The following is a 27,843-nucleotide window of genomic DNA, read 5'->3' as shown; positions in this document are numbered from 1 at the left end:
TATTTATTTGATTCGCTCCAAAATGCTCATGCTCAGTTAGCTCTGTTCACTTCGTTTACAGCATACCATCAATGGGTTTGCCTGTAGCGCGCAATTTGCACCACTTTGAGAGTTGGAACATGGATACATACTGACAATGCTTTTGGCTCAGCAAACACTCGATGATATGCTTTCGGTGCACATTGCTGCTATGCTGTTGCTGCTGTTGCTGCTGCTATTGAACGTCGAATATTCATTCTATCCAACTGTCGATGTGCTTGGTGTTAGCGCTCAAGTTTTCAACGATGCACGATGCAAACACAGCACAACAGTCACATTTCAAACATGCTTCGGTATGGTCGTACTTTAAGCAAATAACGATATAACAAGCAATACGAAAATTCGAAAACAGATCGTACGTAAAACATTTTTTTTAAGCGAAATGAAAACGCGCACGCGACTTCTATCAGTTAAACATTGATTGAATTTTGTGTTTCGGTTTTGTCAGCATGTGTAAACATGTATTCGCACTCGATTCAATTTGATTGAGAAAAATAGATGTAGATGGTCATTTTGGCGGCTAACACACAATCAATTTAAGCTAGCAAGCAACGAAAAATAGTTATAATTAAAAAAAAATAAAGAGAGGAAAATCGTATATATAATATATATACAATCGTATACAGAAAATCTCCTCTATAAATATACTACCATATGAATTGGGAAACATTTAAATAAATTTCGCACCCAATCGACAGACAATAGATTTTGTTGCGTGTTTTCCCTCGCTCTTTATTTTTGGCCAAAGAAAATACAAAGTTCAAAATTCGTCACACATTTTGTTTATGTGCCATTTTTTTTTTGCTCTTCATCTCCATTTTCTTTTTGCATTTCGGTACTGTTTTTGCATTCACAATATAAAGTTTTGTTTACATTTTAAATTTGTGAATAGTTTCTGTTTATTTTGATTCGAATTTTCATTGTACATAGCCGCCAATCCAAAAATTCAACGGGACTTCTAACTGACCAACGAAATATATTCGGTTGAAAATGCGAAAATGAAATAGACTGAATTGAAATAAACGATAAATCGGATTGTACGTGATAGTGTTTTGAATTGAGGATCGACCAAAAACGGTTTGCTAGTGCGTTAAGTTCATTGAATCGAAAGACACTTTATTACCCTCTGATATGTGTGCGTCAGATCTATTTTCCGGTCAATGGTAAAGAGTGTGTGTTTGAGAGAGAGAGAGGGGAAAGAGTTCGAGTATCAAATCGAATGTAGTATTTCTGGTGCAAAACCGAAAATCATATTAGATGCTCACATCAAAATACATAAACGTTTTTACCGAGAAACCAAATCAGCAATAAAAAACGAAACTTTTTGGCTATGATTTAGTAGCAAGTGTGAAACGATTCGATTTCGAGCTATGTGACCAAATAAAATGGAATTTCATTTCTCGACATTTGACTAAAGTACACATTGAATACATAGTCGAAATCGCACACCCATTTCCAAACTACAAATAATAATTATCAACGAAGCCAACGAATTGAAAGAATAAACGCTGAACGGAAAACTAAGAAAGTTTTAAACTGACGACAAACGGAAGTTCCAACAGAAAACTACGAATTTATTCCAATTGCTATCGAACCTTTCTGCTGTTTTCGCTGTTAATTTGATGGGTAACAAATATTGGTAGTTTTCGGAAGTGGTACGGTGCACCGGGCAATGGAATTTCAACAGTTTCATAACTAATGCGCTCGCGTACAATCCAACATACTTTTATTGAAGTGAGATAGTGAAACCAATTTATTCAATACTTTCAGTTGCTTTCGATTTAATCACATACACACACACGCGCGCGCCTTCGCTTTACCATTATCGGATGTGTCACAAAATTTTTGTGCAACGGACATTGGTCAGTCACTTCAGTTAATAATTTTGGTAGTGGCTTGAAATCATGTGAATTTCACATACACTATATAGGCTACGTACCACGGCACATCATTGCCAATACTAAAATTTGCAAGAACACATTCGACATAATACATGCTGGTGACCGTTATTTTGTGCTATCGTTATTATATGTATGTGACTGATGTATGAATAACCTATAATACGATTAAAGCATAACCGAAACAGTAAAATAACGTTAGAAAATACTACCTGCATTCAATCGTAAATAGCACAGTACATCATGTATTACATGTGATATCACTAGACTACTGACTGAGCAATAGACAACAGCAACACCAACGAAAAACTTATTAAATGAACATAAATCCAAGAAAGAACCATGAATAACGTTACGTTGAATGGAATTCAGTGTGACAAACACTAACGACAATTCACCCATTTTATTCTGTTTATTAAAGCCTAAAGCAATATTCAAACATCGTTATATCACGTTCTCGCATTTATTTTATCATAGCTCATAGAAAATTTTGTGAGCAAGTGTGTTTGTGTGCATGGTGGCGAGTAATGCGGCTTTTGGCATCGAACAGGCCATAATTCACTAGAGCGGCTTAAAAGCCATAATACTAAATAGAAACGATTGTACAGTGGTCATCAAAGACAAGACAATCGGATTCGAAGGACCATGATAAATGTAAACAAAATCAAATTGACTGAGCCAAACGACAAGAAAAATGTAATAAGCTAAGAATCAACGTCAATACATCGGAAAAACAACAACAACAACAGTTTAACACAACCGCAGGAGCAAAAGTAATAACAACAGCAATATGAGTATGAGCATATCACTTTAACGATTTCAATATAAAAGAGGAAAAGCCAATGTCAAAGCAAAAAACCGAGACCGAAGAAATGCTGATGCCAGATTTAATGCTTACGATATTATTACAACTGCTTACATAGACTAGAATCAAACTACCGCACATTTATAACATACATTGTGTATGCGAAACATACAAATAAATTTTTCATCGACTGGAGTAAGTGCGTCAATTTTGATGGTGTAAAATTTTTGATGAAAAGTGTTTGTGTGTGTTTGAGTACGTTGTGACAGTTTTTCGGTCAACTTAAATATAGTTAAGTAACTATAGCGGTGCAAGAGCGTGCTGTGCTGTCATTGCTATTTATTCGGTGGTGTTAAAAATAACGACAATAATTTTATTGGATTAGAAAATTATGGAATCAACAAATCGACGACGAAGACGGCAAAAAGGCTATCCATGTAATGCACTTCGCTTACTTATCCGTTTGTGGGGTATCATAACGAGCACTGGTAAGACACATCGAATACAACATTTTAGTTTGCGTATCTCAAAATCTATATTATATTTCATCAGATATTTTTATTTTGATTGTGCTTTGGCTACATAATGTCTTCCATGTATGTTTTGTGCTTTGGTCTCAATGAAACATCTCCCTTTTTGTTTTTCATCTTGTTTACAGTTTGTTTCGATTCCATTTTTTTTTGTTGTGTATGCTTTCGATTCTCAAATACATTTATTTATCCGCTGTCACACTTACTCTTTCATCCAATATGCCTGCTCATCAATATCTCTGGCATGTAGTGCGATAGCAAAGCTATTTGTAACACGGCCCAGAGATCTTGATCAAACAATTTTTCAAGTTTCAACCATTTCAACTGGTTGGATGTGGATCATAAGTTGTGTACCATTGTTGTTTTATGCGTATTTTTACAGCTAAATCTTTCCGCATATGAATTTTGTACGCAGTGTGCGTATGAGAGAGAGAAAAAAAAGTCAGTCAACCAACAAAAATGGCTATAAATGAATTAAAAAAGTTTGCATTAAGGCAGTCTCTGGTGTTTGTTTGCACGTAATACACTTTGCAAAGAATGAATGACTGTTTAAATTAGCAAGGGACCAAATCCGATGGTAAAACATAAGAAAAACCAGAAAAAATGGAAACAAAAAACTTTTATATGCTCATCAGATTTTCATGGCTTTTCGATATGGGTGATGTGATTCGTGCTTAATCATACAACTTTACACGCAATGTCACACGCATCAGAATTTGGAATGCTGATGGCAATGCAACATCATACCATGTATTCGCCTATGTTTCAACTTATAAACACGACAATAATGTTAAACATGCATGTGCAAAAAGTTCTCATCTCGAGTTTGAAATGAAAGTGTTGTTCTTAATTAATTTATATAGAAATTATGAACAATGCCATTTGTAGGCCAAAACCTAGAAAAGACCATTTTTCTCTTGAACATTTACGACGTCAAAATGATTTTTTTGAATTTCACCTCCAATTAACCCAATCAAAATCATTGCAGTTTCCATGCTTAAATTAAACACACGATTAATCGCATTAGTTTGTGCATATTTAGATACTTGTGAATTTCATTTTTTTTTTCTCTTCTTCTGTTTCTTCATCTATGATATATCGCGTCATTCATTTATGGGTGCGTCGAATACACAAATGCATATTGCAATATCATATGCGATTTATGGTCGGAATCCAATGTCAAAGGTCAAACAATAATCTATGACAAAATGTCTTATTATTTACAGCAGCACAAAATGCGGAATTTACATTAAAACCAAAATATATCGACGAAAATGACGAAAGAGAATTTATTGAAATTATTTTCCTCAATTGGCGACAGCAACAAATGCAGCAGCAACAACAACAAAAAAGGAAAATAAATTCCCGTTTGATACGATGCAAATGAACAAATTAGAAAGGTGACATTCATTGACTGTCATGATACAGCACATATACTTGTATCATTAACTACATGGCGTTGTGCACAATAAGCGTCAATCAAAATTGAAAAACAAAAGAAGACAGAGAGTAATAAGGGGGGAGAGAGAGAGAGACAGAGAGAAAAATTAATAATCCCAATGCACAAATGCACAACTTCGTTCCTTTCGAAATGTTCGTGCTTTTCATTTTGTAAGCGAATGATATACGATGCCATACGCTATGCCTGACTAAATTCCATCGTAAATTTGCACTCTGGAATTGGAATTTTATAAATTCACATATCACTTTGCTCTCTCGATCTCTCTTTTCCACACAAAATGGATGTGCCTCAATGCGCACCAAACATTGTTTTCAATCACACTTGAAACATTTCTCTTTTTTTGCTGTGTTGTGTTTGTCAAAGTGTAACAGATATGCGATTGTTGACAATAATGCTGTGCCATATCGAAACCAGTTCAATGAAAAATTAATAACTGCAAATGGAATGGAGCATTTATAATATAATTTTTAGTATATGCCCGTTTAAACAGTTGTACCATCACAAATTTATTTAATTGACAATAATTGTAAACAATATACTGTTATGCAGATTGTCAGTTGGATTCAAATCAAAATTCATTTGCAAAATACATAGTTGCAAGATACATTTGTAGGTTAACGATCGATTCAATACGAATGACTTTGATTTCCAATTGAAGAATATCGTTTGGGTTCGTCGACATACATTTCTTTTGAATGCATTCAATCAGTGGTGCACAAACAAAACAATGATCAACATTTGTAATTCAAAACTATTCTTGCCTTTTATTCAATCAACCACTTATTGAACGCATATATCTGTTTCTTGGCAATTTCGATTTCAATTAATCGACATTAACTGTAAAGTATGTGACATTTTCGATGCGACCAATAAAATGACATGAAAAATGGCCAGTGATAAAAAAAAAAAACAAGAGGTAAATAAAAAAGTCATGCTGGTCAGTACAAAAAAAAAGGATACAAATATTTATGTGCGTTCCATTGATATTACAAATCATCAATGTTTTGTATTCCCGCGAGAGATGGATCCGTTAATCATGCAAATGGCAGTCAATATGCAATTTACTACTGGATAAAAATCGACACACACACACACACACATATACACTGACAACCACTCCCAATCGCCTCGATGGCGGTCGTTTGATGTGTTTGAACATTTAGTGATTAATTATCATTTCTATGTAATTCATTTCTGCCGCTATGTTTAGAATTTTGGCTGGGTTTTGTGTGTGTGCGAACAGTGGAACGAACATTTCTTTTTGGCATTTTTTCCAATTAAATCGAAATTGATGTACGCTTCAGGATAAAGCACGTTTCACATCGTGGTGATGATGGCGGTGACGGTGATGTGGCGGTGGCGGTGACGGTGGCGGTGACGGTGGCGATGATGATGGTAAAAAAGTCATTCGTTTGCACGTACATCGTACACGCCGATTTCAGTTTGTAAATCTGGCTCATTTTAAACAAATTAAGTCAGTAAAATCAAAAACGAACAAAGAAACACCGAATGACAGGTGAAACAAATGAGGTGTAAATGTGTACGCATTGTTTGCATTTTGTCGAAAGAAAAAGACAAATTTTCAATGTTTTTGGCTCACAGTTAAATCGTCGTGATGATATTTAATTTACTTTATTTGAAAATATTTTAGCCGAAGGTGATGTGGGATTGGAGGGCAGCAGATGGAAGAAAAAGCATGTACTATTATGTCGGGGACGTTTTTTTTCTTCTCTCGCTTTCGTTATAAATGATGCGCAACACATTCGGCAAATTCTTTAGTAACGACCAAATTCATTCAATCAAACGACTCACACTGTATACACGCTGACACTTTATAAACATACAATAATGAAATTAACGAAGTAAAACGAAATCTGAATATGAAAATATTATTGACGTTGTACGTTCGTTTGTTCGTCATCAAAAATTCAATATTCACGTGCAATGCGTTAGAAAAAAAACAACGACGTCTGTGCGCAATTAATTCTGTACCAAAGCATAAAATTATATGGAAATTAGCTTTAATTAATTAGTTGCAAATTTGGTAGTGTTTGATGGTGATGTGAGTGCGCGTGCAAAACGGTACATGGCAAAACGCGAAAACATTCACATAGAAAGATATGAGATACAAGATATAATACACGAAACGACAACACACCGAAAATAATTTTGCCCTTTCATGAAACTGAAAACATTCACCACACACACACATAACAAAATATGCGGAATTTATTGAACGATGTAGTGTGAATATTATACGCATACATATACCGTGCGATTTAATAAATTCCATGAATATTTTGCAGTCATCAGCAGCACGGAAAATGTCGTGTTAGTTTTGCTATTTTGATCATTACTACTACTAGTTGCGCACAATCACAAATACAAAAATCCCGTTGGCATAACAAGATATAAAACAATAGCCAATAACAATAAAAAAATAATAACGCTTCGACTAATCGTTCATTTGATTAGTTGATTCGCACGGTTTAATCCGGTTGGTCATTGTTTTCAATCATTTAAAGGATCTATTTGGGCGCGAATTTGATGCAGTAATTTATAAAATTACCGTAAATACTCGAATTCCGGCCATTTTAAATTCGATTGCACCTTAACAATTTTGCACGGCATCCAATGAAAGCGGTATTACGTTCACAACCATGACAGCATTTGTGGTACTGCCGGAAATGTGTAAATTCTAATGCAAAATGTGAATGTCAAACTCAATTGAGACCAGATAACTTTTAAGCAGCAATTAACACATATGTTAATTACAAATAACCGGTGATGATGATCACTGGTCCTGGATATAAATATGTGAACTTTGAATGCAATGTGTAATTTATTTGTGATTATCCTCGTCAAAATTTTAACTGATTATTATTCAAAAACAATCAGTCTTTATGGCAAGGCTCTGTTTCGCGGATGTCTAGCAATTACAAATGAATTATGGTTATTTCCTGAATAGATTTCGTTGTTCTCGTCCACTCTCTCTCGCTCTTTATCGCTTGTGATTATTATTATATGCGTTGCACTTTGTAGAATGTGTGTCGTATGTCGAGAGTATGGTCAGATCAATTGTATGTGCGCTTAGCGGAAAACATTGCAAACAGAGGGCCAAACATGTACCAGTTACACGGTCATAGAATTAATTTATGCAGATGTGTATAACACTAAATATTATGATGGAGTGAAACGAAGAAGAGTGGCCATTTGATGAATACAAGCAATAGTAAACAAAAACCGTATGTAATTATTTATTAGCCCATAATCACTCACGTGCGTATATGCATCGAAACCACTCAACCATTATGCACTTTATTGAGCATTGATCGAACGTAAAAGTTGCAAGAAACGATACGCGCCCAACGAATGGTTTATTATATCATTTCATGTACTCGTTGAATCGTTGAATCGCATGTACGCATTAATATAAATGAATAAATTGCCCGAATGTACCAAAATCCAATTTAAATATTAATATTTACCCACAACGATTTTTTATAATTCGGACCAAGCAATCAATTGCGTATGAGCTTGCCACTTTTGATGGAAGTGAAAAAAAAAACAGCAAAATTACCGCGCAAACAGATCATTTTATTTATTTCATTTTATCCTCCCCATTTTTATGTTTGCGCTTACATTTTATGTGCGAGCAATGCCGTCCCATATTTGGGTCTATCAAAAAGGCAAAAGCATTAGTGTGTAATGAGCTTAAAGCAGTTAATCGAGTATTTTTCTTTTTTTTTAAGAGCTGCACAAGCTATATTTCCTTTTCTCGCTCTTTCACACCTCGTTCTTTCATGTTATACCATCCGTGTTCTCATCGGTTATGTGTGTGTGCACACGTCTGTATGTGAGTGTGTTTGGGACAGAATAAATGTTATACCTTTAAGTCGAGAATATTCATAAACGCACATGGTCACACGACAAGCGCACGGAAATAGAATTATTTAAAAGGTATTCCAGCAAGTCGTTCCTTTGAGAAGCTTAACGTTGCGCTTATTCGCTTTGTATTTAAATTTTTCAAACATTCCGGCAGAAAAATATGCTTTGTACATTAATTCCACTAAATCGTTTTCCTGAATACGAATCGTTTAAGGTACGAAAAGAGAAAAAATAATATATAACACGAATCACCATACACATGAGTAAATTTTCTATGCGACAACTCCTCCAGCCTCTCCAGCTCTTCAATTCCTAGAGAGGCATGTGTGGCGTATATTCTAGCAAATTACTACGTATTTTTTACCCGCTGTCGTTTCTCCCATTTTCAGTACCCATAAATCATATATTATGCTATAACACAAACTCACTTTTTAAAAAAACGCCACTGATTACATTTGAGCTAGATTTGTGTTGATTGTAAACTGGATGTACGTTTTTCTCATTTTAATTTTCATTAATGAAAAGGAGGTGTTGTCGGTTGCCATTTGTCAATATTGAATGTGATGGTACTTTGGCTCAAAGCCCACAATCTCACTCAAGATGTATTAATTGATGGTAATTTCAAGGGTTGAATCACAAGTCAGGTGCATTTCATTTTCACACAAAACGAATTATTGAAGCAAAAGAAAAAAAAAAATGGTAAGCAATAACGAGAAAAAAAAAGAAATGCCCAGAACTCTTTAATCGACGGAAGGTCTTAGCAAGCATTATCAACTAATGAGCAATGGAAGTTGTTGCTTGTTAAATATTAATGAATTACCTTTCATCTTATTCATGAAGAGTTAAAGCATATAACTGTATTGCTTTGGCCTTGTCCACCTATCTCTTATCTAAAATTCGTTTTACTAGCACGTTTTCAATGGAAATTTCAGCATATTTTTGAGCTTTTAGTCATTGGATAACAGCAAAACAATAAAATATTCTTTATGACCTTTCATCTGGTGGCCTTTTGAAATTCATCTGCTCTAAGTGTTCATTTGGCAAATGTATGTTAGCAAAATGTAGCAAATTTGCATTATACGGATATTTACTCTTATAAATATTGGCAAGGTATTACGTTGTGTTGCCCAAATTCCAGATTTTAAAAATTGATCATGCACAATACATAATACACATTATTTCATGAATGAATGAACTAGAAAAAAATGAATGAAAGAGACGTATTGTGTGAAGAGGAAGTGGAAGAGAAACAGTGATAGCAAATGAGCTTCAGATATTGAGATTAAACATAAGACCTGGGCTTATGTTTTGAATACGGGCACGCCGCACGCGTCATAAAAATGAAATAATGCATAAACGTAGATCCATTAAAGGATCTGGTAAATTCTCTTTTTCAATATGTGATTTCCCATTTCCTGGCATCTTCACTTTTATTTTCGATGCCAGAAAACAATCATATATTGATACTTGCTGCTTTAGCATATATATATTTATATGCTTTAAGAGCATATAAACCGTTTCATTTTGGTTTTCCACAAAATGTGACGATGGGCGTGCGCCGCACGTTCCTCTTATTATTGTTGTTATGTTTAACCACCCGCCCTTCCGCCTATCCAACCAACATAGTATCTCTTGTGTTCGACATTGTTGGTTGTTGTGCATTCGTCGGCTTCGAAGCCAATTCAATGAATACATCACGCACAGATCACACATCCTGGAAACAGCATGCACGCATAAATGCGTATTATTGAATTTCAATTTCATCGCATAGAACTTGGTACTGTTTGCCGTAGCCACAAAAATCAATCAGACTATTCATAACAACATTCTAACCAAATGGCATTTAGTGGACGATTCGATGATGGAGAGAATCAACCACACATGCCATTCCATTGATTTCATATACAATTGTACGATTCAAACATTCCGAATCGATTAATAAATGTTCAATATGACATCAGCCTGGAACCATTTGTATGAAGTGACTTAATTTAATTTCAAATTTTTGTTTTTCTTACATATTCGCCGATCTCATTTTACCAATTATCTTTTTGCTTTCAAAATTCGAGAGCGCCGGATATTTCTCATCAGGAACGAATTTTTTGCCTTCGCAAAACAAACCATTCAATGGAAAATTGTATATAAATTATATAATATAATCTACAAACAAACACAAGCTCGCCCCCTGCTCTTTCTCTTTATTTACAAAACTGTAGGTGAACAAATTCCACCATTTTCCATTTTATTGGATTTGAATTGGTTTGGTTGGGTTTAAATTGGCTTGGCTTTTGCAAATGTTATACCTGGTTTTTGTTGAAAAAAAAAAAAAAAAAAAAATGTTTTTAAATCTGAACATCATTTGTTTATCTATCCCAATATAATATATTTCATTTTGCACCGATGTCAAAAACAAAAGAGAGTATATGGAATATGGGAGCGAGATGAGAAACAAAATCAATTTTCTTTTAAAAAGAAAAACTTTTTCGAAAAACTGACGATCTTCATGGCCACGATTCGAAAACCGACACAACCAAATAATGTTAGAGGCAGTTAGAAGAAACGAAATAATGTTGAACACCGCAAAACTACGAGCCAAAGAAACGATTGAATGTAGAAAACTATGTGAAGCTTAAACTTCAAACAGCAACAAGAGTATGTGTGTGCATGTAAAAGGGGGGAGAGATAGAGAGAGAAAGTCGCAGCGGAAAGGAGAATGAACGTATTCAAGTCACTTGTGTATGCAAGTGCGACGATGGTGATGTTACATTCCGCAATTCTTTCAATTTTCTTCTGTATAAATGTATTACGTTCACTGCCAACATTCATAAAAGATTAAGCATATTGTAATGCGGCTAGAGCGATGCTTACATTTTTATTCATGCAAAGCACATGTAGTAACTAAGTGGCATAATAAAGGCAAAAGCGTGTTTCTAAAAGTTGTCATCGTTGTCGCTATTTTCCCACGGAAATGTGTCTCGTTCTTCTTACATCTAAATGTGAGCACAAAAACAGTGATAATCTAGTTTTCTCACTCTTTCGTTCGTCCGCTTGTCGCATCCGTTTTCAAAGATTCAACCGCAAATTCAATGTGCAGGAACTATACAATTTCCAACTGTACAAACAAAAATAACAATAACCATGCTATAGCTAAACAAGAGCTTAAATGGAAGTTCGAAGATTTTGACTACATGCATCTCATAATGGCATAATATAAATAGAAAATAAAAACTGTTGTTTATCAATCATATTTATGAGCTCACCAACTCTATCTCCCGAACATTTTAGTTTTTATCGTGTGTGTTCATAAAATTCGTGCACTTTTGCTTTTATGTTAAACTTTTTTAAACATATATCAACGTACTGTGTATTCAAAGGTAATTGCAAAGCTGCTGCATATTATTTGGCAACAAAATTTATTGAATAGTTTTTCATCTGGTTTTCAATAGCATCCAATATGAATGCAGTAACAAAAAATATCAAAGATATTTTTTTTCCAATGGTTTCAAGCACAAGAACTGTGCATGCTTTCTAAATTTAAAATGAATATAACTATAAAATCCAACGTATTTTTTGGTTGCTGCTGAAGTATGATGGATTGTTATGTATTTGACAAATGTGGTAAAGATGCATACCTGTATTGCGCCATTCAAGAGGCTTTTGTATTTGACTTTAGTTTTGAAATATGTTTTTTTTTTCTCCGTATCTGTCTGCGTCGTCGCTCTCTGACAACTTTCACTCGATAAACTTTTAGTTAGTTGACATATTTTCTATACGGTTATGCGTTATATTGTCATTGAATACGGGCAATGAAACGAAGTCCACTCACCGTAAACACTATTTATTCGCTTCAGGAATTATTTACCTTTTAAGCTAAATTAGATTTCTCAATATGAGTCTCGTAAATTTGCACCCTCAATCAGGCATTCCGTGACAAGCTCTTGTAAACGCACACAATTTTCACACTTTATGGTTTCTATTCTTTATGCTCAATTGTGTTGTTGCTGTTGCTGGTGTTGTTGTTGCGGCCAAATCTTTCGAGGTGAACTGTACCATGTACATCTATACATAGTGTTCGTTGCAGAAGCACATGCGATGCTAATAACGTATATTGACCAAAAATATGTTTGGCATTTGATTTTAACAGTGGATCTTACACATATACATCCATGGGGTTATCCATCAATCTAGTTTTGCTAGTTTTTCTAGTGCGCGAAATTGGTTCTCTTGGTAGTCGGCTTTGTTATGTGCTCGTTTTTTTCTAATTTTTTAGTTTGGTGGATAACCCCTTGTACACGTTACACACATTTTACGACCAAAAATGTCGGAAGTGTGTGTATCGTCTTGAAGATGAACGTCTAACGTATATTTACGCGCAATTGATTTTGTTAAATGTTAAGGTGTAAAAGTACGTAAAATGAAGGAACCATATGTACCAGTCCAAGCTAATAGAACTGAGTAAATTTTGCCTAATGACCAAACCCAAAATGTTGCATCTAGAAAGCAAATAGGTAAAAAGAAATGCCAAACTGTATACGACACAACAAATTTGTACTAAATGAACGCAATTGAATTGATTGAGTTTGTGATTCGTGAATATATCTGGAAATGGTTTCTCACAAAACACCAACTCCAAATTATCGAACCAATGAAAAAAGGGTTTTCCATTCAATTAGTTACTAAAGGTAGACCATTTCTTGTGCATTTATTTTTTGTTCATCGAACCGCTTCAGTTTTGAACATAATCAGAGAGGCAAACGATTGACGAGAACAAAAAAAAAATTCGAGAAATTTATACAAACGTTTTCCATATACCATACGGTAGTTTGGTTTCCGTTCACCGTTTGCACATCACTCGAACATCGAACCGAAGCACACAGATTGCTTATATGAACGCCAGCCAACAAGACACACGTTAAACGAAATTGAGCAATCTTTGCAAGTCATTGATGTTGAAAAGTTAAAATGCCGTAGGTGGTACATGAAGACAACACATTCAGTTCGGAGTGTAGTGAGATGTTTGGTTTCCTTTTTTCTTCTTTCTTTCATAATTTCAATTTACCGCCATTACATATTTTTTGTATGTCTCTCTGTGTTATTTCTTCGAAAGCTGTTACCACACAGAGACTTTGATGACTACACTTCATTCAACCGTTAAACTGTATGATTTATGTACATTTTTGCTTTTGAAACAATTGAACACTCATTGTGATTGAATTGCAAACGGAGGCCACCCAAGAAAAAGTCAGAAAAATAAAATAAGTTATGATGGCGCATTCCAGCAAATTGAATTTTAAAATGTTTGAAGCCAAAAATGAAAAAGAAAAAAAAATACGGTCTTAATCGATAAGATCAACACGACCAGATTTTATTGTGGCCAATCAATTCGTCATTTGTTTGCGAAAAACCTTCGTTCACTGTGTGTCATAGAAATTGCGAATGTAAATATTGCATATCATACTGTCTGCGCCAGTTGTGAAAGGGTTCCGAAAGTAATTATCTCCGATTTAATTTAATTATTTCCTCTGTATTTGCCGAATGTGAACAACTAGACGATTAGAACGTTTTTCACTCCCATTTTTTTTACTTTTTATTTTATCGTTTGGCTCATATTTATCGCTAAGTCCCTCATTTCATATGATTTGATTGAAGTTGATGCAAATCGGTTCGAAGCTCTAAGTCAAATTGTACCGTCAATTGTGGTATTCTAATGAAGTTGGTTCACATCAATTTCCCTTTCATTTGAGTCTCTGTTTATCGTACATCTCGCATCTTTATTGGATCGTATTTTATGTGCTTTCTGTCTTGAACTTGATATCAACTGTTATTATCGCCAAATTAGGTTCAAGTTTCATAGCTCCAGTGGTATTGTACCAAAATATGTCTTTCATTATAAGTTTATATATCAATGTGAGTGGATTTATTCTTTGTTTCGTTTGCTAAAATGATCTATCTATCCATCTATTTATCTATCTATATATCTGTCTATTTGGCAAATTCTTTTGCTTCGCATTGTGGGAACATTTGACATGCCAACACTATTCCCGATCCGCACATCGTACTTTTGGTCTCTTGACGCTGATTTGCCGAAATTTCCTCATTTTGAAAATCGACACTCAACTCATTCCGTATTTTCATCTCATATTGCATAAACTTACTTCGTCTACATTTCAATCGTCGATGATGCGTTCGTAGCCCACCACTCCGCATATTAGTGTGAAACGTATTTTGTTGATTCATCTCGTAATGCCATTTTTTAACACTGTGAGTCAGCTAACCACTGAGCTCAGTCAACCACACGTAATGCGATTATTTGATAAAGCTTTTTATTATTAAATAATCCTCATTTTATCTGTGAAATTGTGTTACTAATCTCATACATTTTACCAAAAGCTTTCCAATTTGGTTTCTCATTTTTACGTATGTGCCGTCCATAATGTGTTTTTCCGTCTCATGTCTGTTGCCCATCGTTTTTTTTTTTTTTTTTTTTTTTTTTTTGAGATAGAAGGGAAAAAACTGTATTCCAGATAACGATACAAAAATGCAAGATCTTCATTTCGAATAAGTGAAATTCTATTCAATGTCGATTGCCGAAAAATCACATTAACCGAAAGCGCAGACATGACGGAATGAATATAAAATGAACGGCAACAGCAACAACAAAAAAAAAGTCACAAGAAAACTGCTTTGATATTCAAGAAGAAAATTATTTTGATGATTAGCAGTGAACCGGAACGATTCCATTATGCACGTTTGTGGGTTAATAACGCATAATTTTCTTGGTTCTTTGGAAATATAATAAAAAGCGAACGTAAAATGGTTTAGATCCAATGTGCGTCTTTTTCAGTTCACCTAAACGAAATGATTTGTTTTTAACCGCACACACCATCTCCTTGTTTTCTTCATTTCACTTTATTATTAGTTTTTTCTTCTATCTCACTGCCTATCTCATCTTTGTTCACATAAAAATGTGAATTGAATTCGTTATGGTTTCTGTTATGCCTTGGAAGGGTATTTAATTTTATAGAATGACTGGAGTCATTAAGATTGTCTTGTAAAAACATATGCATTTCTATGGAGTAGCCAAAAATTAATTGAAACTACATGTTGCTGGTAAAATCCATTTTCATCACTTTTGAATGATGCGACAACGATAAAGAATAAGACCCATTTTACAAAAGACATGGAACCACATTAAATTCGAACACTGTTTTAATATTAAATCCACACAGCATATTATTTAATGCAAGAGAAATAAATTCTTTCAACTATTTTCACTCAGGGGCAGTTAAATGTGAAATTTATTCTCTTTACATTTTGGCTGCAAGAGCTTCCGTCTTGACACAAACACACTTATCAATTACCATTTCCATGTATATACATTTATGTTTGTGAATGCTCACCGGACTATTGTCGTTTTTCGACCACCAGTTCCGCCGTAGCACAAAGAATTTAATTTGCAAAAGACCAACAGACCTGCTTTTGTAAACCGAAAAACCGAAATCACCATTTAAACTAGCCGAATGAAATGTCGATGTTTATTTTATTATCATTAGTTGTAGTTATATGCAAAGCGAACGAATGTTGCTATTATTTGCTCAATTTCGAATCGTATTTGTATTTTATACAAACACTTCTCCATCCAATACTTAGCACATTCAATGCGATTGCAATATCTAGCCGCAGTTTAATACCATAATATAATCGAATTCAATGCAGTGGGTACATGTAAATTGCAAATTCTAGACCGATGGTCAAATATATATGAATCAAATAAAATATATACCAACTAGCGTATGATTGAATAGCTTTTAGATACTAAATCACCATTCTCTCCATCAAACAACACTTGAGACTTAAGCTCAAAATCGGCGACTGTCTCAATTTCCATTTCTACCTCCTTTGCTGCAATAACCACACACCACACATTTCCAACCATATTCTGTGGACGCATGGATTAAATAATCAAATTTTGTTATCGATTTCCTTTTATCCGATTAAATGTGTAGATGCGAATTTGCACAACGAACAAAAAATCTCTCTTATATACTCATTTAATCCATGAATATTGATAACGGACGAGAAAAAGATAGAAGCAAAGAAAAAAATCGCCAATGCACTAGTGCCAGCCAGCGTCACCGATCAAATAGTTTCTATTCTATGGTCATACATTTCATTGATATTCAATTTGCGTGCAAATACATATGTTCACAATTGTTCACAACATTCGAATGAAATTCGAAAGCATAAAGAGCAGCCAAATAGAGAGAAAACTACTTCGTGCTCTGACATTTTTTTATCATACTCTTGTTGTTGCTGCTGCTTTTATTGCAGTTTCGAAAAGTGTGTCCGGGAAAAATCTATTTTATGGGCAATGAATTTCGATTCCGAAGTTTCAAGGAATGGATACGAATGCAACGTTTAGCGTTCATTTTTTATATATTTATTGAGACAAATCGTGTGTGTGTGTTGTTTCATTCTCAAACACAAAAAATGTGCTCATTGGCAAGTTCTGGACAATTTTTTTTGCACATTTTACCTTTGATGTTATATTGTTGTGATTCAAAGTCCATAAACTTTCAGAAAAAAAAATGTTGCGACCAACTGTACATGTGCATGTGCACAAAATAATTTCAGGCAACAATGGATCGAAACATGGTAATTTAAACACAAAATTGATTTAATCGCTTGCAATGTAAAATGTTGAATTTTTTTTGTTGAAAAAATAAAATTTATTTGGTGAAGCATAATAAATTGATAGCGGGTTGTAAAGCTGTCCAAATTCTTGTCCAGCGTCCAATTTGAAAAAAAGGCATACGATGTGCATGGAATAGATGGAGAGCAACCAGTAAATTGTCAGTGAAAGCGGCAATGCATGTGAATTGTGTGGATCATAAGTCATACCATGACAAACACAGAGAAAAGATTTATCATCATTATGGTTATTTAAAACAAATAATAATAATGAAAATCTTCGCCGGCGAGAGAGAGAGAGGAAGAATAAATTGAAATTGTACTTGTTTATAGATCATTTGGGAAAGTAAGTGAGTGAGCCAATTTATCTATAAAAATGAAGACGACGCAAGCCCACTACGCTCATTCACGTGAAGTGCTCTCTTTTTGTTTAACTCCGCGTTGCTCACATCGGTCAATAAATAATATTACCAAACCGTGAGTTGAGTAATATTATCGTGAAATGGTTTGCGGTGTTTGCACAGGAATACGAAACGAAGACCTTGAATAATGGTGTATTTGCAAGAAGTAAAAAAAAAACGCAAAACCATTGGCATCCAACGCCAAAATGTGGCTCAAATATAAATAAATAAAACACTTTTTTATTACTTGTATAAATCAAGCAAGAAAATTGGCTGAATTTTATACACATACACACGCTGTCGACTTAAATAAATCGAAAATATTCATGTGATATGAATGTATGAGGGTGCAAGCAGTGTTCCATACACCAACACCACCAATATCGTGAGAAAACGAAGACGAAAAAATGATACACACATATCAAAAGGAGATACGGCTCACTTCGATGGATGAAGTGAGTAATTCAGTCGTGAATTCTGCCCGTTACGCATTGTGCACAAATATCTTGAAGTTAAAATAATGGAACGTATGAAAATTTGGCTGAACGTCCCAATTTTTTAACCGACACATGCTTTGCAGCCTTTTATAGTCGTCATTTTTCGCTTTATATGTTGTGCATATTGCGAAAATTTTATTATAAAACGAACTTTGTGTAAATCGATTGGTTACTGCCAAAATGTGTTTACCCCTGAATAATGTAAATTAACTGCGGATGTCTGTTTTCGGCTCTTGTCTTATGTTAAAGCACAAGTAAACAATAAAGCTACTGAAAAAACGCCGCACTTCTTAAATTGTACAGCCTAAGCCGTTAATTATATATTCCGCATATATGACGTGTTTATTTAGAATTTTTTATCAATTTATTGCGTCATTCCGGACGATTTAAGCTTTCAAATTGTGTGAATCGCAAACACAATCATGTTTGTGAAAATTAAATATAATAACAGCGACAATAACAAAAACGGTATTAATTTCAATCTCACTCATCTGCAACTACAATGTCTATGCCATGTGCTTTACTTTTATCGATGTGTGCTTTTAAATGCTTTTTCGTTACTGTTTACTTCGCTTCGTCTGTTTATCTGTCTTTTCCGCTTTTTTTTTGAATTGTGTATGTGTTTATGTATATATATATTTTTTGTATGGAATTGGCATGTTTTATGATTCGCGCGCCAAAATGTATACGGAATTTCTCAATGCTATTCGCACAAGCATTACACATTCTTGCGTTGTAATATCTTTTCTCCTCCCATTTGATTTTGTTGTTTTTATTGTTTTGCACTTCTGATTCCAATTCCCTGTATCACTTCTTCTATATTTTTGTCTCTCTTGCTCTCCATCTCTGTGGAAATAAGGTTGTTAATCTGTTTTGTGTTGATGCGAATGACTTCAATTGTTTTGCTTTCGCATTTTATTTCAATTCAACAATTCATCCTTGCCGTGTTCACTTATCAATCGCAAAGAAAGGGAAAAAAAGAATGAAAAATGAGAATCGGAACGCTTTGACAACTAGATTTGTGAAAAGTTGATATTCGAATACAATTTTAAACAAGTTCCTCTCCTTCACCCCGTTTCTCTCCCTCTATCTCTTTCATTCTCTGTAGAATAGAATTCCATCGTCATTTCATCTGCAATTCGTCTTTTATTATTCTCTCAGTATTCATACGAAATTTCCGTCATTATTTTACATTTGGCTTCGTTTTTTCCACCCCATCATGTTTCTGTCGTTTCGTATTCCTCTTTGTGGACGAGACTCTTTTGATTACATTGCATAACGTGTGCGAGTTTGTATATTTTACACACACACACGTATTATTTATCTATTGTGTGTTTCAGTCACTCATCGTGTTCCGTGTACATTTGCAATTATTTCTTTCAGGTAAATTGTTTCAATGAGTGTATAGTGTGCTGGTGTATCTGTTTATGTTTTATATCACGTTGTTGTTTCTTACATATTTTTCATTCATTAATTTCAATCCAACTGCAACTATAACAGAGAAAATAGCGGAAAGCACCTGTCATAAGAGCTGAAAATTGTTGATAGAATGAGAACATACACAAACACACACACCGCACAATGCATTTTGTAGGTGTATATTTTTCTTTTTGGTATGACATTTTCCATATTCCATTCCAACCGGATTTCTCATTTCTTCATTTGTTCGTCGCTTTGTTCATTCATCCGATAAAAAAGCACGTTTCCTTTGGTTGTACCATAAGCATATCGATGTTTTATGTTCGCCAATATGAACAACAAGGAACTATCACAATGTATTTGTAAACCAAGTTTGTGTAACTTACATATTAACTGTATGGTGGGAAATCTGACAGAATATATAAAAAAAGTACATTATAAACAAAACGAGAGAGAAAAAGAGAAAGAGAGAGCACACATTCACATGTGTGTACGATTCATCGTAGATAAATTGATGGGTAGGACGATGTGTATCTGTATGTATGTTTTTTTTAATTCCGTTTACTTTCCATCGCATTTATCCTCAAGTTCTTTTGATCGATTTTGGTCTTCGTTTCATTTTGCAAACGAATTTCTACAGACTATTATTCTTTCTGCAAATTGTGCACAATAAAGAAATTGTTTGCGTATATTGGTTGGCTCTTATATCAACAACCGAGAAGAAATGGTCATCCATTTCACGTAGATCGACATTAGTAATTATGAGCTGTATGCAACGGACGCAGGACGAACATAATAGCAACAACAGCACGACAACAATGTGCAACAAACGACGAAAAAGCACACAATTTCGATTAAACGAATAATGCTATGACACAAATTGCAAATACGAAAAAGCGAAACGAATTAAACAAAGGAGTATGGCATGGAATGAACTACATTGACGACTTTTTATGTGTGCAATAAGAAATACAAGCGAGATGAATGGTGGTCGGTTGTTTTGAATGTGCGTACTCGTTTTTTCTTCTCTCTCATTCCCATTCCATTTCTTTATCCGTTTGTTGCTTTTGTCGTGATTATTGTTTTATTATCATCTTGGCTTTTGTCGTTTGGTGCACATGTAATACGAATTGTAATCTTTGGGCAGCAATGGAAAGCCCATTCATCATAGTATTGCTCGAAATAGCTACAAGTAGGACACAAATCATTGAAAATACACACCTACTGTGTCAGTGTATGTTGCTGTTGTAACCAGACGATGAAAACGGATGTGTGCACGTGACAAAATGTTACATTCGCCTATATAACTTGTATCAGACCAAAGTTAAAAGATCACATTAACTTAATGAGAGACAAAAAAGTATCAAACACGTTAAAAATAATAAAAATAATATTGCCGGAACCGGAATATATACACCGACACAGAGTAAAAGAGGTGCACAAATTAAATCATTGTATCATTTGATTGGGGGTGAATAAAAAAAGGTATTTGTGGCATTCAACATACAGAATATTGTTGTTGCAATGGAAAAACAGAGAGCAATATTATAGCATCAATGATAATAGAGCTTGTATGAACTTTTGAAATTTGAACTGTAAAACATGCCAAAATAATGTCAGTATCTCGTTTATTAAACTATAAAGAAATAGTGGCATCTATTTTGGTCGTTTGTGGCATTCTCAAATAGTTATTATGATGAACCTCTACTGGCAACGGCAGCTATGTATGTATATTCTCTTGTGTATCTGTCTGTGTTTTTTCTCAGTGATTTCTTTTTTTTTGTACTATAGAAAAAGCAACCGAATATGTTAAGTCGACATTTTTACATATACATTGATATACACTTCATGCTGTACAGAGAGTATCTTTGTCATTCGAAACAGTAACATCGGAAAGGCGGTTCTGTATATTTTTGTCAAACGAGTCAGAGATGGAGCAAAAGAATTCATCAGTCATTTTAAATGTTAGCCTCCCAGAAAAAAAGACCAAACATTGCACAAACACAGCAAAAGTCATACGAAATTCAGAAAATAATCTAATTTTCGATGGTTCTTTTTTTTCTTCTATCAAAGATGAGAGAGCAATGTCGTGAACTGGCGGCGCGCTTTTGATTCATCGTACTTCAAGAGGTGTCATACGACACCTTTTCTACACTCCAATATACCATTTACAAAATGGAAAATCATTGTATCATCTTAAAGCCCAGACATTAAAAATAGAATAAACAAACACGACAATGCAATTCAAACATCGAACCGAACGTTGGAACATTCCTCGGATGAGTAATCACAAATTTAATTCTTCGTCTTTTCTTTTTGTTCGCCAAAAAAACACAACGAAAATTGAATAAATTCCATAAGCTCAAACAATTCCATTCTAATTAAATAGATGGTAAATACATTTTGGTCATGTGATTTATGTGAACGCAAATACATAAATGTCATCGCTAAAATACAAATACGGTTATTTAGCATACCGCTTGAATTGATAGCAACAACAAACAATTTTCGACGAATTCAAATAATTTTTTCGGAAAAATTTCGACAAAATATACACACCCTCGTCGCTAACCCGACGAAAAGTTTACACAACATTTACATACTATATTGCTAGTGTGGTAAGTTTTAAAAAAACGACCCTTTTGGCGTTTGACTTTTCACTCCCTCTCTGGATCTCTTTTGGTCACTCTTTCGAACCTCTTTTGCTCATATCTCGATTTGAATTTGAAAACCAAATTATCTTAAGTGCGAATCGTACACAATCATAAATTTTATTCCCATCAAGTTTTCTATTTATGAGTGTGTTGTTATTCATTTGTTCCGATGCTGTTTTATGCTATTTTTTTTTTAACTCTTTTTGATGTGTGTGTGTGTGCATATATATGTGAATAAGTGCAGATGAAAAGCGCAAAAACATCCTGAAAAGTTTCACTCTACTCATTTGTAGTTCAACATTCTGAACGTAAATAAACTCGCAATTTTTGGTAACTCATAATCAAATCAAGAGATTCTAGTTTATTTCACTGCTAAAACTTCAGACACTCTGTGGTTTTTCTATACTCTTTTATTGAAATTTTATATTAAGCTTGAAAAAGGTGCATTCAAAGTTTTCTTACAACAACGCAAAATTGTCGTAATGTCCTTGTTTCTTTTTTGCTTGCCATTTCAGTTCTAATTGGAGTTGGAATAGATATTGAATATCATGGTAAACCAGCCGGAATATATTTAATGTAAGTCATTTGTTCACTTCAGTTTTTATATTCGTATCGAATTTCTTTGTTTTCACATTTGCCAAATTGGCACTGGCCGAAACACACAGACACAGCCATTCGAAATATTTTAAATGTAAAAGTGCATTTTCACACATACACATATACTTTGTTTCATTTCGTAGTTTTGCTTCAATTGTGGTTTTCATTCTGGAAACAAAATGGGTTCTCACCCTGTTCGTTGATTTGCTAAGTGGCGGGTAAGTTTTGTCAACGATATTGTGATGAATGTGTTATATATGGTCCTTTTTTGTGTTAGTCAATTCTTCTCTTTCTCTTCTTATCTATTTTATCCATCTTCTACTTTTTCATTCACATTCATATCTGCTGCTGTTGGCGTCTTCGTTATCGTCATCGTTGTTGTCCTATTACAGAAATGATGCGGCCGCATATTGTTCGTGCTGTAGGCGAATAAATAATTTTTTAAGTGGATGGAGATTGTCACCGTTCTACATATCCCTAGGCGTTGCACTGTTGATGTGGCCGAATTCATTATGGCTAAGCTCCGTTGTGGGTATCCAATTGCTCGTTTTGGCCATTCTGCGACTTTTCACCGTTTTTCGTTACCAAAGTAATACGATTAAGTGTGAAAGTCTCCTACAAAAACAGCCCACCAATCGTGAATATTTCGAAAAGTAAGTATTTTGCCAACGGTAAATCAATTAGATTTTATTCATTTCAATTAGGCGAGAAGTGTAAGCATACATCAGCTCTTTGCATACGAATCGCGATATACTTTCGACACATTATAAGATCTAACGTAAATAGTATCTATTAGATGGAGAGGGGGAGCGAGTAACGCGAAAGAGTTTTTTTTTGCTTTAAATTTTCAACGCTCAATCGTCGCTGTCGTTTACAATGCCTGCCAAGGGTTATTATTTTATCATATAGAGCTGACAATAATTGATTTTGCTTTTTCATCATCACCTTTTCGCGTGCCAATCTTTTTTTGTTTATAAAAATGACATTAAATTCAGTGTAAACAAAGGAAGGTGTACGCTATTATTCACGTGCCAATACATTGATTTTTCATTTCATTTTCGTATATATGTATGTTTGTTCGTATTCTTTCCTTCAAGCTTCCAATGTTAGCATTCGCTTTCAAAAATCATTTCCATTGTTTATTCAATGCCAAAGTCAGTCATTTCTCATATTGATGCATGACGTTAATCTTAGATATTTTGTGTATATACATTCCTCTTCTAATCTTCGTTTAAAATCAATTAAAGATTTTCGAAGTGATTTCAAATAAGATTGTCACCACTCTTTATTTCAGTCATTTTAAATTAAATTGAATTCGGTCGCACGACAAATATCTACAATTCCTTTCATCCAGTCCCGTGTTCAATTTGTTGTAGCGCTGGTCAGAGTATTTCCAACAGTATAATGTCATGGCCAGGCATTTTATATGTGAGAGAATAATCATACACAACACAGCAGCTAAACAAATTGACACATAAAAATGTTCCTGCTTTTTATTGATGCTATAAGCAAATGCCTGACATGTTCAATGGATGCAGAATGACTATACTTGTAATGTCAATGTGGCGTAAAATTAGTAGAGAATAATCCCAGTACAAATAAAACAGCTTGAACGAAAAATAATTCCCTCTTTTATCTCTCTCTATCTGTCCATTCTCTCGTTGCTTCGCTCGCTTGTGTGTATCCGTTCGTTTCGATTTTTTTTTAAATATCAAAAGACTTTGTGTAAAGTGCTCAAATATTGTTGTTCAAAAGCAACAAAAAAATGTCGTTTAATGCATTTAACATAATTTTTTCTATTTTGGTCGCACATCATCCAGGTTAGATAACGTTTCAGATGTTATAGATGATAGTATGCCAGCACATGGTCGGACACTGGACGGAGATGAGCTCATCGACGATGTTTAACGGCACATCGTTTCTCTCGTATATGTCTATATCAACGGTGTATCCAAAATAGCGGTATATTCGAAAAAACAAGCATCATCGGTATATTCAAATGAATAAAAGAGAGAATAAAACACAAAAAGCGTGACAATAATTTCTACGTCTAAGTTGGAATGGTTTACGATGGCGCGAAAAGTGCGTGAATCACAAAGGATTGCTAAAGCTTAAACATACAAAAGGGGTTTTGGATTGGGTTTTTTTTTACGTTGATCTGATTTTATTTTTTTTCATTCTGTATTCAGGTTACGGTAAATAGAAGCATAAAAATGGCTTAGCATTACATTAAGCTTAGTTAATTAATGTTGAATGTTCAAAGTTGGATGGCAAACGATTGAAGAATCTCAACATGTTTGCGTTAACAAAAAAGAATCCTATTCAATATACATACAATATCACACCATTTCACTATATATATATACATTCGGGTGTTACCGTTTTTTTTTTTCAAAACAAATTACAGGTGGCAGTGAAAAAATTGGCAATACAGTGGTCTTATGTAAAACCAATCAACCAATGAAATGGGATTTAAATGAGTTTCTATAATTCCACCATTCCAATAACATTTGTTCGAGAAAATTATTATGGAAACTTGAACATTTTTTTCTTGTTATATTAAAGAATTTTCCTTGAAACACAATTTATCCGAGAAATTAAAAGAATTTTATTCGATTTTAGAAGTTGGACTGTAGGAAATTTATTGTAAAAAAACTGCATAAATACTTTTGGTTCGTTGTAATATTTATATTTGTTTTTGAATTTAAACTTTCTAAATGAACATCGTCAGTATCTTACAACCAATCGAATAGTCTTTCTTTGATTAATTGTCTTGTTTTTCGGGGGGACGAATAAGTATTGAAATATCAAAAATACCGACGAGTATTAAAATATGATCGAAAGTAGCGAAAAAATAAAAGTTAAGAATTTCAAAAAACATGGACAAAAACAAAACAATTTAAACATTTTAAGTGAAAGAAATTGTCTTTTTCACCCCTCCACCCAGGTTTGTACCTGTTGTTTGTACTTTTCGTCATATTTTAATACTTATAGTACTAGTTAACTTTGTCCCATTCAGTGTATCGTACAGCAAAAATGTCATATACTTTCGCTTGAGTTTTTGAATAAATCTGTGTAGCACCCTATATACTTTATACCTGTATGGAACCCAATGAAATAATTTATCTTAATTGTTATTCTGTGCTATACATTTAGTAACGTTGTTTTAAACTTTTTTACCGTGTTTTCGACATACATAAGCACTTCCGAAACTTTCAAATCAAATCTATATATGGTGGCACAAACCGAAACCAAAGCCAAAACCAAAATCTTTTTTTTTTCAGCTATCTTATTATTTTAACATATTTCTTTTTTTTCTTATTAGTTTTCTTTTTTTTTGTTGGAGGGTAAATTAAAAGAAAAAAAACCAATCTTCTGCTTTGCAATGTAGCTAAGATTTCTTATTGTCCCACGCTATCAGAAAGTGTTTTGAACAAAAACGAATCAAAACAAAAATGCTAATCTAAACAGGAGAATCCAATTAATTTTAATTTTGATGGAGAGTCGTGCCTTATGAAAATACAAATAAAATTTTTGAGATTCCATCTCTGTTACTCTTTTTCTCTCAGTGAGAGTGAGTCTCACTTAAATTCTCGAAACATTCACTAACCAAAATTAAATGGAAACAAAAACCCATTTGAAACTTTATGTAATGAAACATAAACTCCCTTGTCTTAAATACGCATAAAACTATATACATATATATCTGTTGAATAACTTATGCGAAGAGAGGAAAAGAGCATTGAATCACTAGATATATATAAATATAGCAGATATATGCAAGAACTTCATCACAATGTTGAATTTAATTTTAGTTCATAAATGTTTATGATCAATATCCTTTAGAGAAAAATTAAAAAAAAAAAAATAAAGAAAGAAAATAAGAAAGAAACTTCTGTATATATTGTAAATGGGACAATTAAAAGAAGAAAAAAATGAAATAGAATAAAAAGCAACCACCCTTAGTGATAACACATTAGCATAAATGTAATTTCAAAGATAATTGTTTGGAAATGGATTTATTTATAGCTTTAAGTGTAAAACAGACAAAGTGTGAAACAATTGATGAATTGTTTTCATCAAGTAAATAAATAGAATTAAAAACAAAAGATGCACATCAACCATTTAGAAATCTCATCTCAACGATATATACTGTATGTATAAATAAATACGAAATAGATTTTCATTTCTTATCCACTCGTTCTATCGACGAAACACTATAACTATAGTATATATACATATGAAAGATGGTAAAGTTTATTTATAGTTTAAATAGAGGCGACCATGGGTCGAACTCAACTTCTTCAAAGTCAACAACAAACACATATACAACACAAAACTAATGGTCAATACTTACTCATATTTTTTGTTCGTTAATATTATTGTAAAAGTTTGAAACTATACTCACAATAAATAAATTTATTTCAAATAAAAGCTTACGAAACATTAAAAAAAAACGCGGTGATTGCTTGAAATATCGATTGATTCTCAACGTCTATTGAATCTTGAAAGTGTGCCGTTAACGTCTCATCCGAAGGTAAATTGCATGACTTTTCAAATAAAATAAAAACAAACAGGTGTTAATGTATATATATAAATGGAATTTCCTTGGTTTATTATATTCTTTTTCTCGTTTTTGGTCAATTGATAATAATTGATATTCACAAATGAAAAATTAAACATTAAAAAAATGCAAATATGATTTGATTAGTTTGATTTTATAGCCAATGGGAATCTCTTACGTAATTTTACTTAAATTACTAAAACAAACACGACGAATTTTACTAATTGCATGATTTGTATCTAGTGTCTGACGAATTTACTATTTTTTTTCTGAATGACTGTGGATATTATGATCATACTGCGCTGCGCGTCATATCGATTATATTGTTTTTCTTCAGCACGAGCTAATATGATGCGATTTGTCGGGTGTTCGTCATAATTAGGATTTTTTTTTTTTCC

The 27,843-nt window shown here is 33.7% G+C and overlaps 1 protein-coding gene across 2 annotated transcripts; it reads left to right on the top strand.

The window, feature by feature from the left end:
* Window positions 1–315: 315 nt before the first annotated feature.
* Window positions 316–27,289, top strand: LOC116337699. 2 transcript variants are annotated; one of them, XM_031762475.1, is made up of 6 exons: window positions 316–332; window positions 970–3,230; window positions 22,800–22,860; window positions 23,025–23,099; window positions 23,274–23,534; window positions 24,702–27,289. In XM_031762475.1, the coding sequence occupies exons 2-6, from the start codon at window positions 3,134–3,136 to the stop codon at window positions 24,787–24,789; spliced, it is 582 nt and encodes a 193-aa protein (XP_031618335.1). In that variant the 5' UTR covers window positions 316–332; window positions 970–3,133; the 3' UTR covers window positions 24,790–27,289. The 2 variants fall into 2 exon arrangements, with proteins under 2 accessions (XP_031618335.1, XP_031618334.1); XM_031762474.1 differs by having other exon boundaries at window positions 322–394.
* The last annotated feature ends 554 nt before the right edge of the window (window positions 27,290–27,843 follow it).

The sequence above is a fragment of the Contarinia nasturtii genome, unplaced genomic scaffold (genome assembly GCF_009176525.2).
Source record: "Contarinia nasturtii isolate CC-2019 unplaced genomic scaffold, AAFC_CNas_1.1 Cnas_scaffold_285, whole genome shotgun sequence".
NCBI lineage: Eukaryota > Metazoa > Arthropoda > Insecta > Diptera > Cecidomyiidae > Contarinia > Contarinia nasturtii.
The sequence above is the reverse complement of the archived record's forward strand: the minus strand, read 5'-3'. Positions and strand labels throughout refer to the sequence as shown.

Bases quoted from the DNA above. Each gene is read 5' to 3' on its own strand.
- LOC116337699 (XM_031762475.1), top strand. From the start codon at position 3,134: ATGGAATCAACAAATCGACGACGAAGACGGCAAAAAGGCTATCCATGT. The intron at 3,231-22,799 runs GTAAGACACATC...TTGCCATTTCAG, and splicing joins GGGTATCATAACGAGCACTG to TTCTAATTGGAGTTGGAATA. The intron at 23,100-23,273 runs GTAAGTTTTGTC...GTCCTATTACAG, and splicing joins GTTGATTTGCTAAGTGGCGG to AAATGATGCGGCCGCATATT.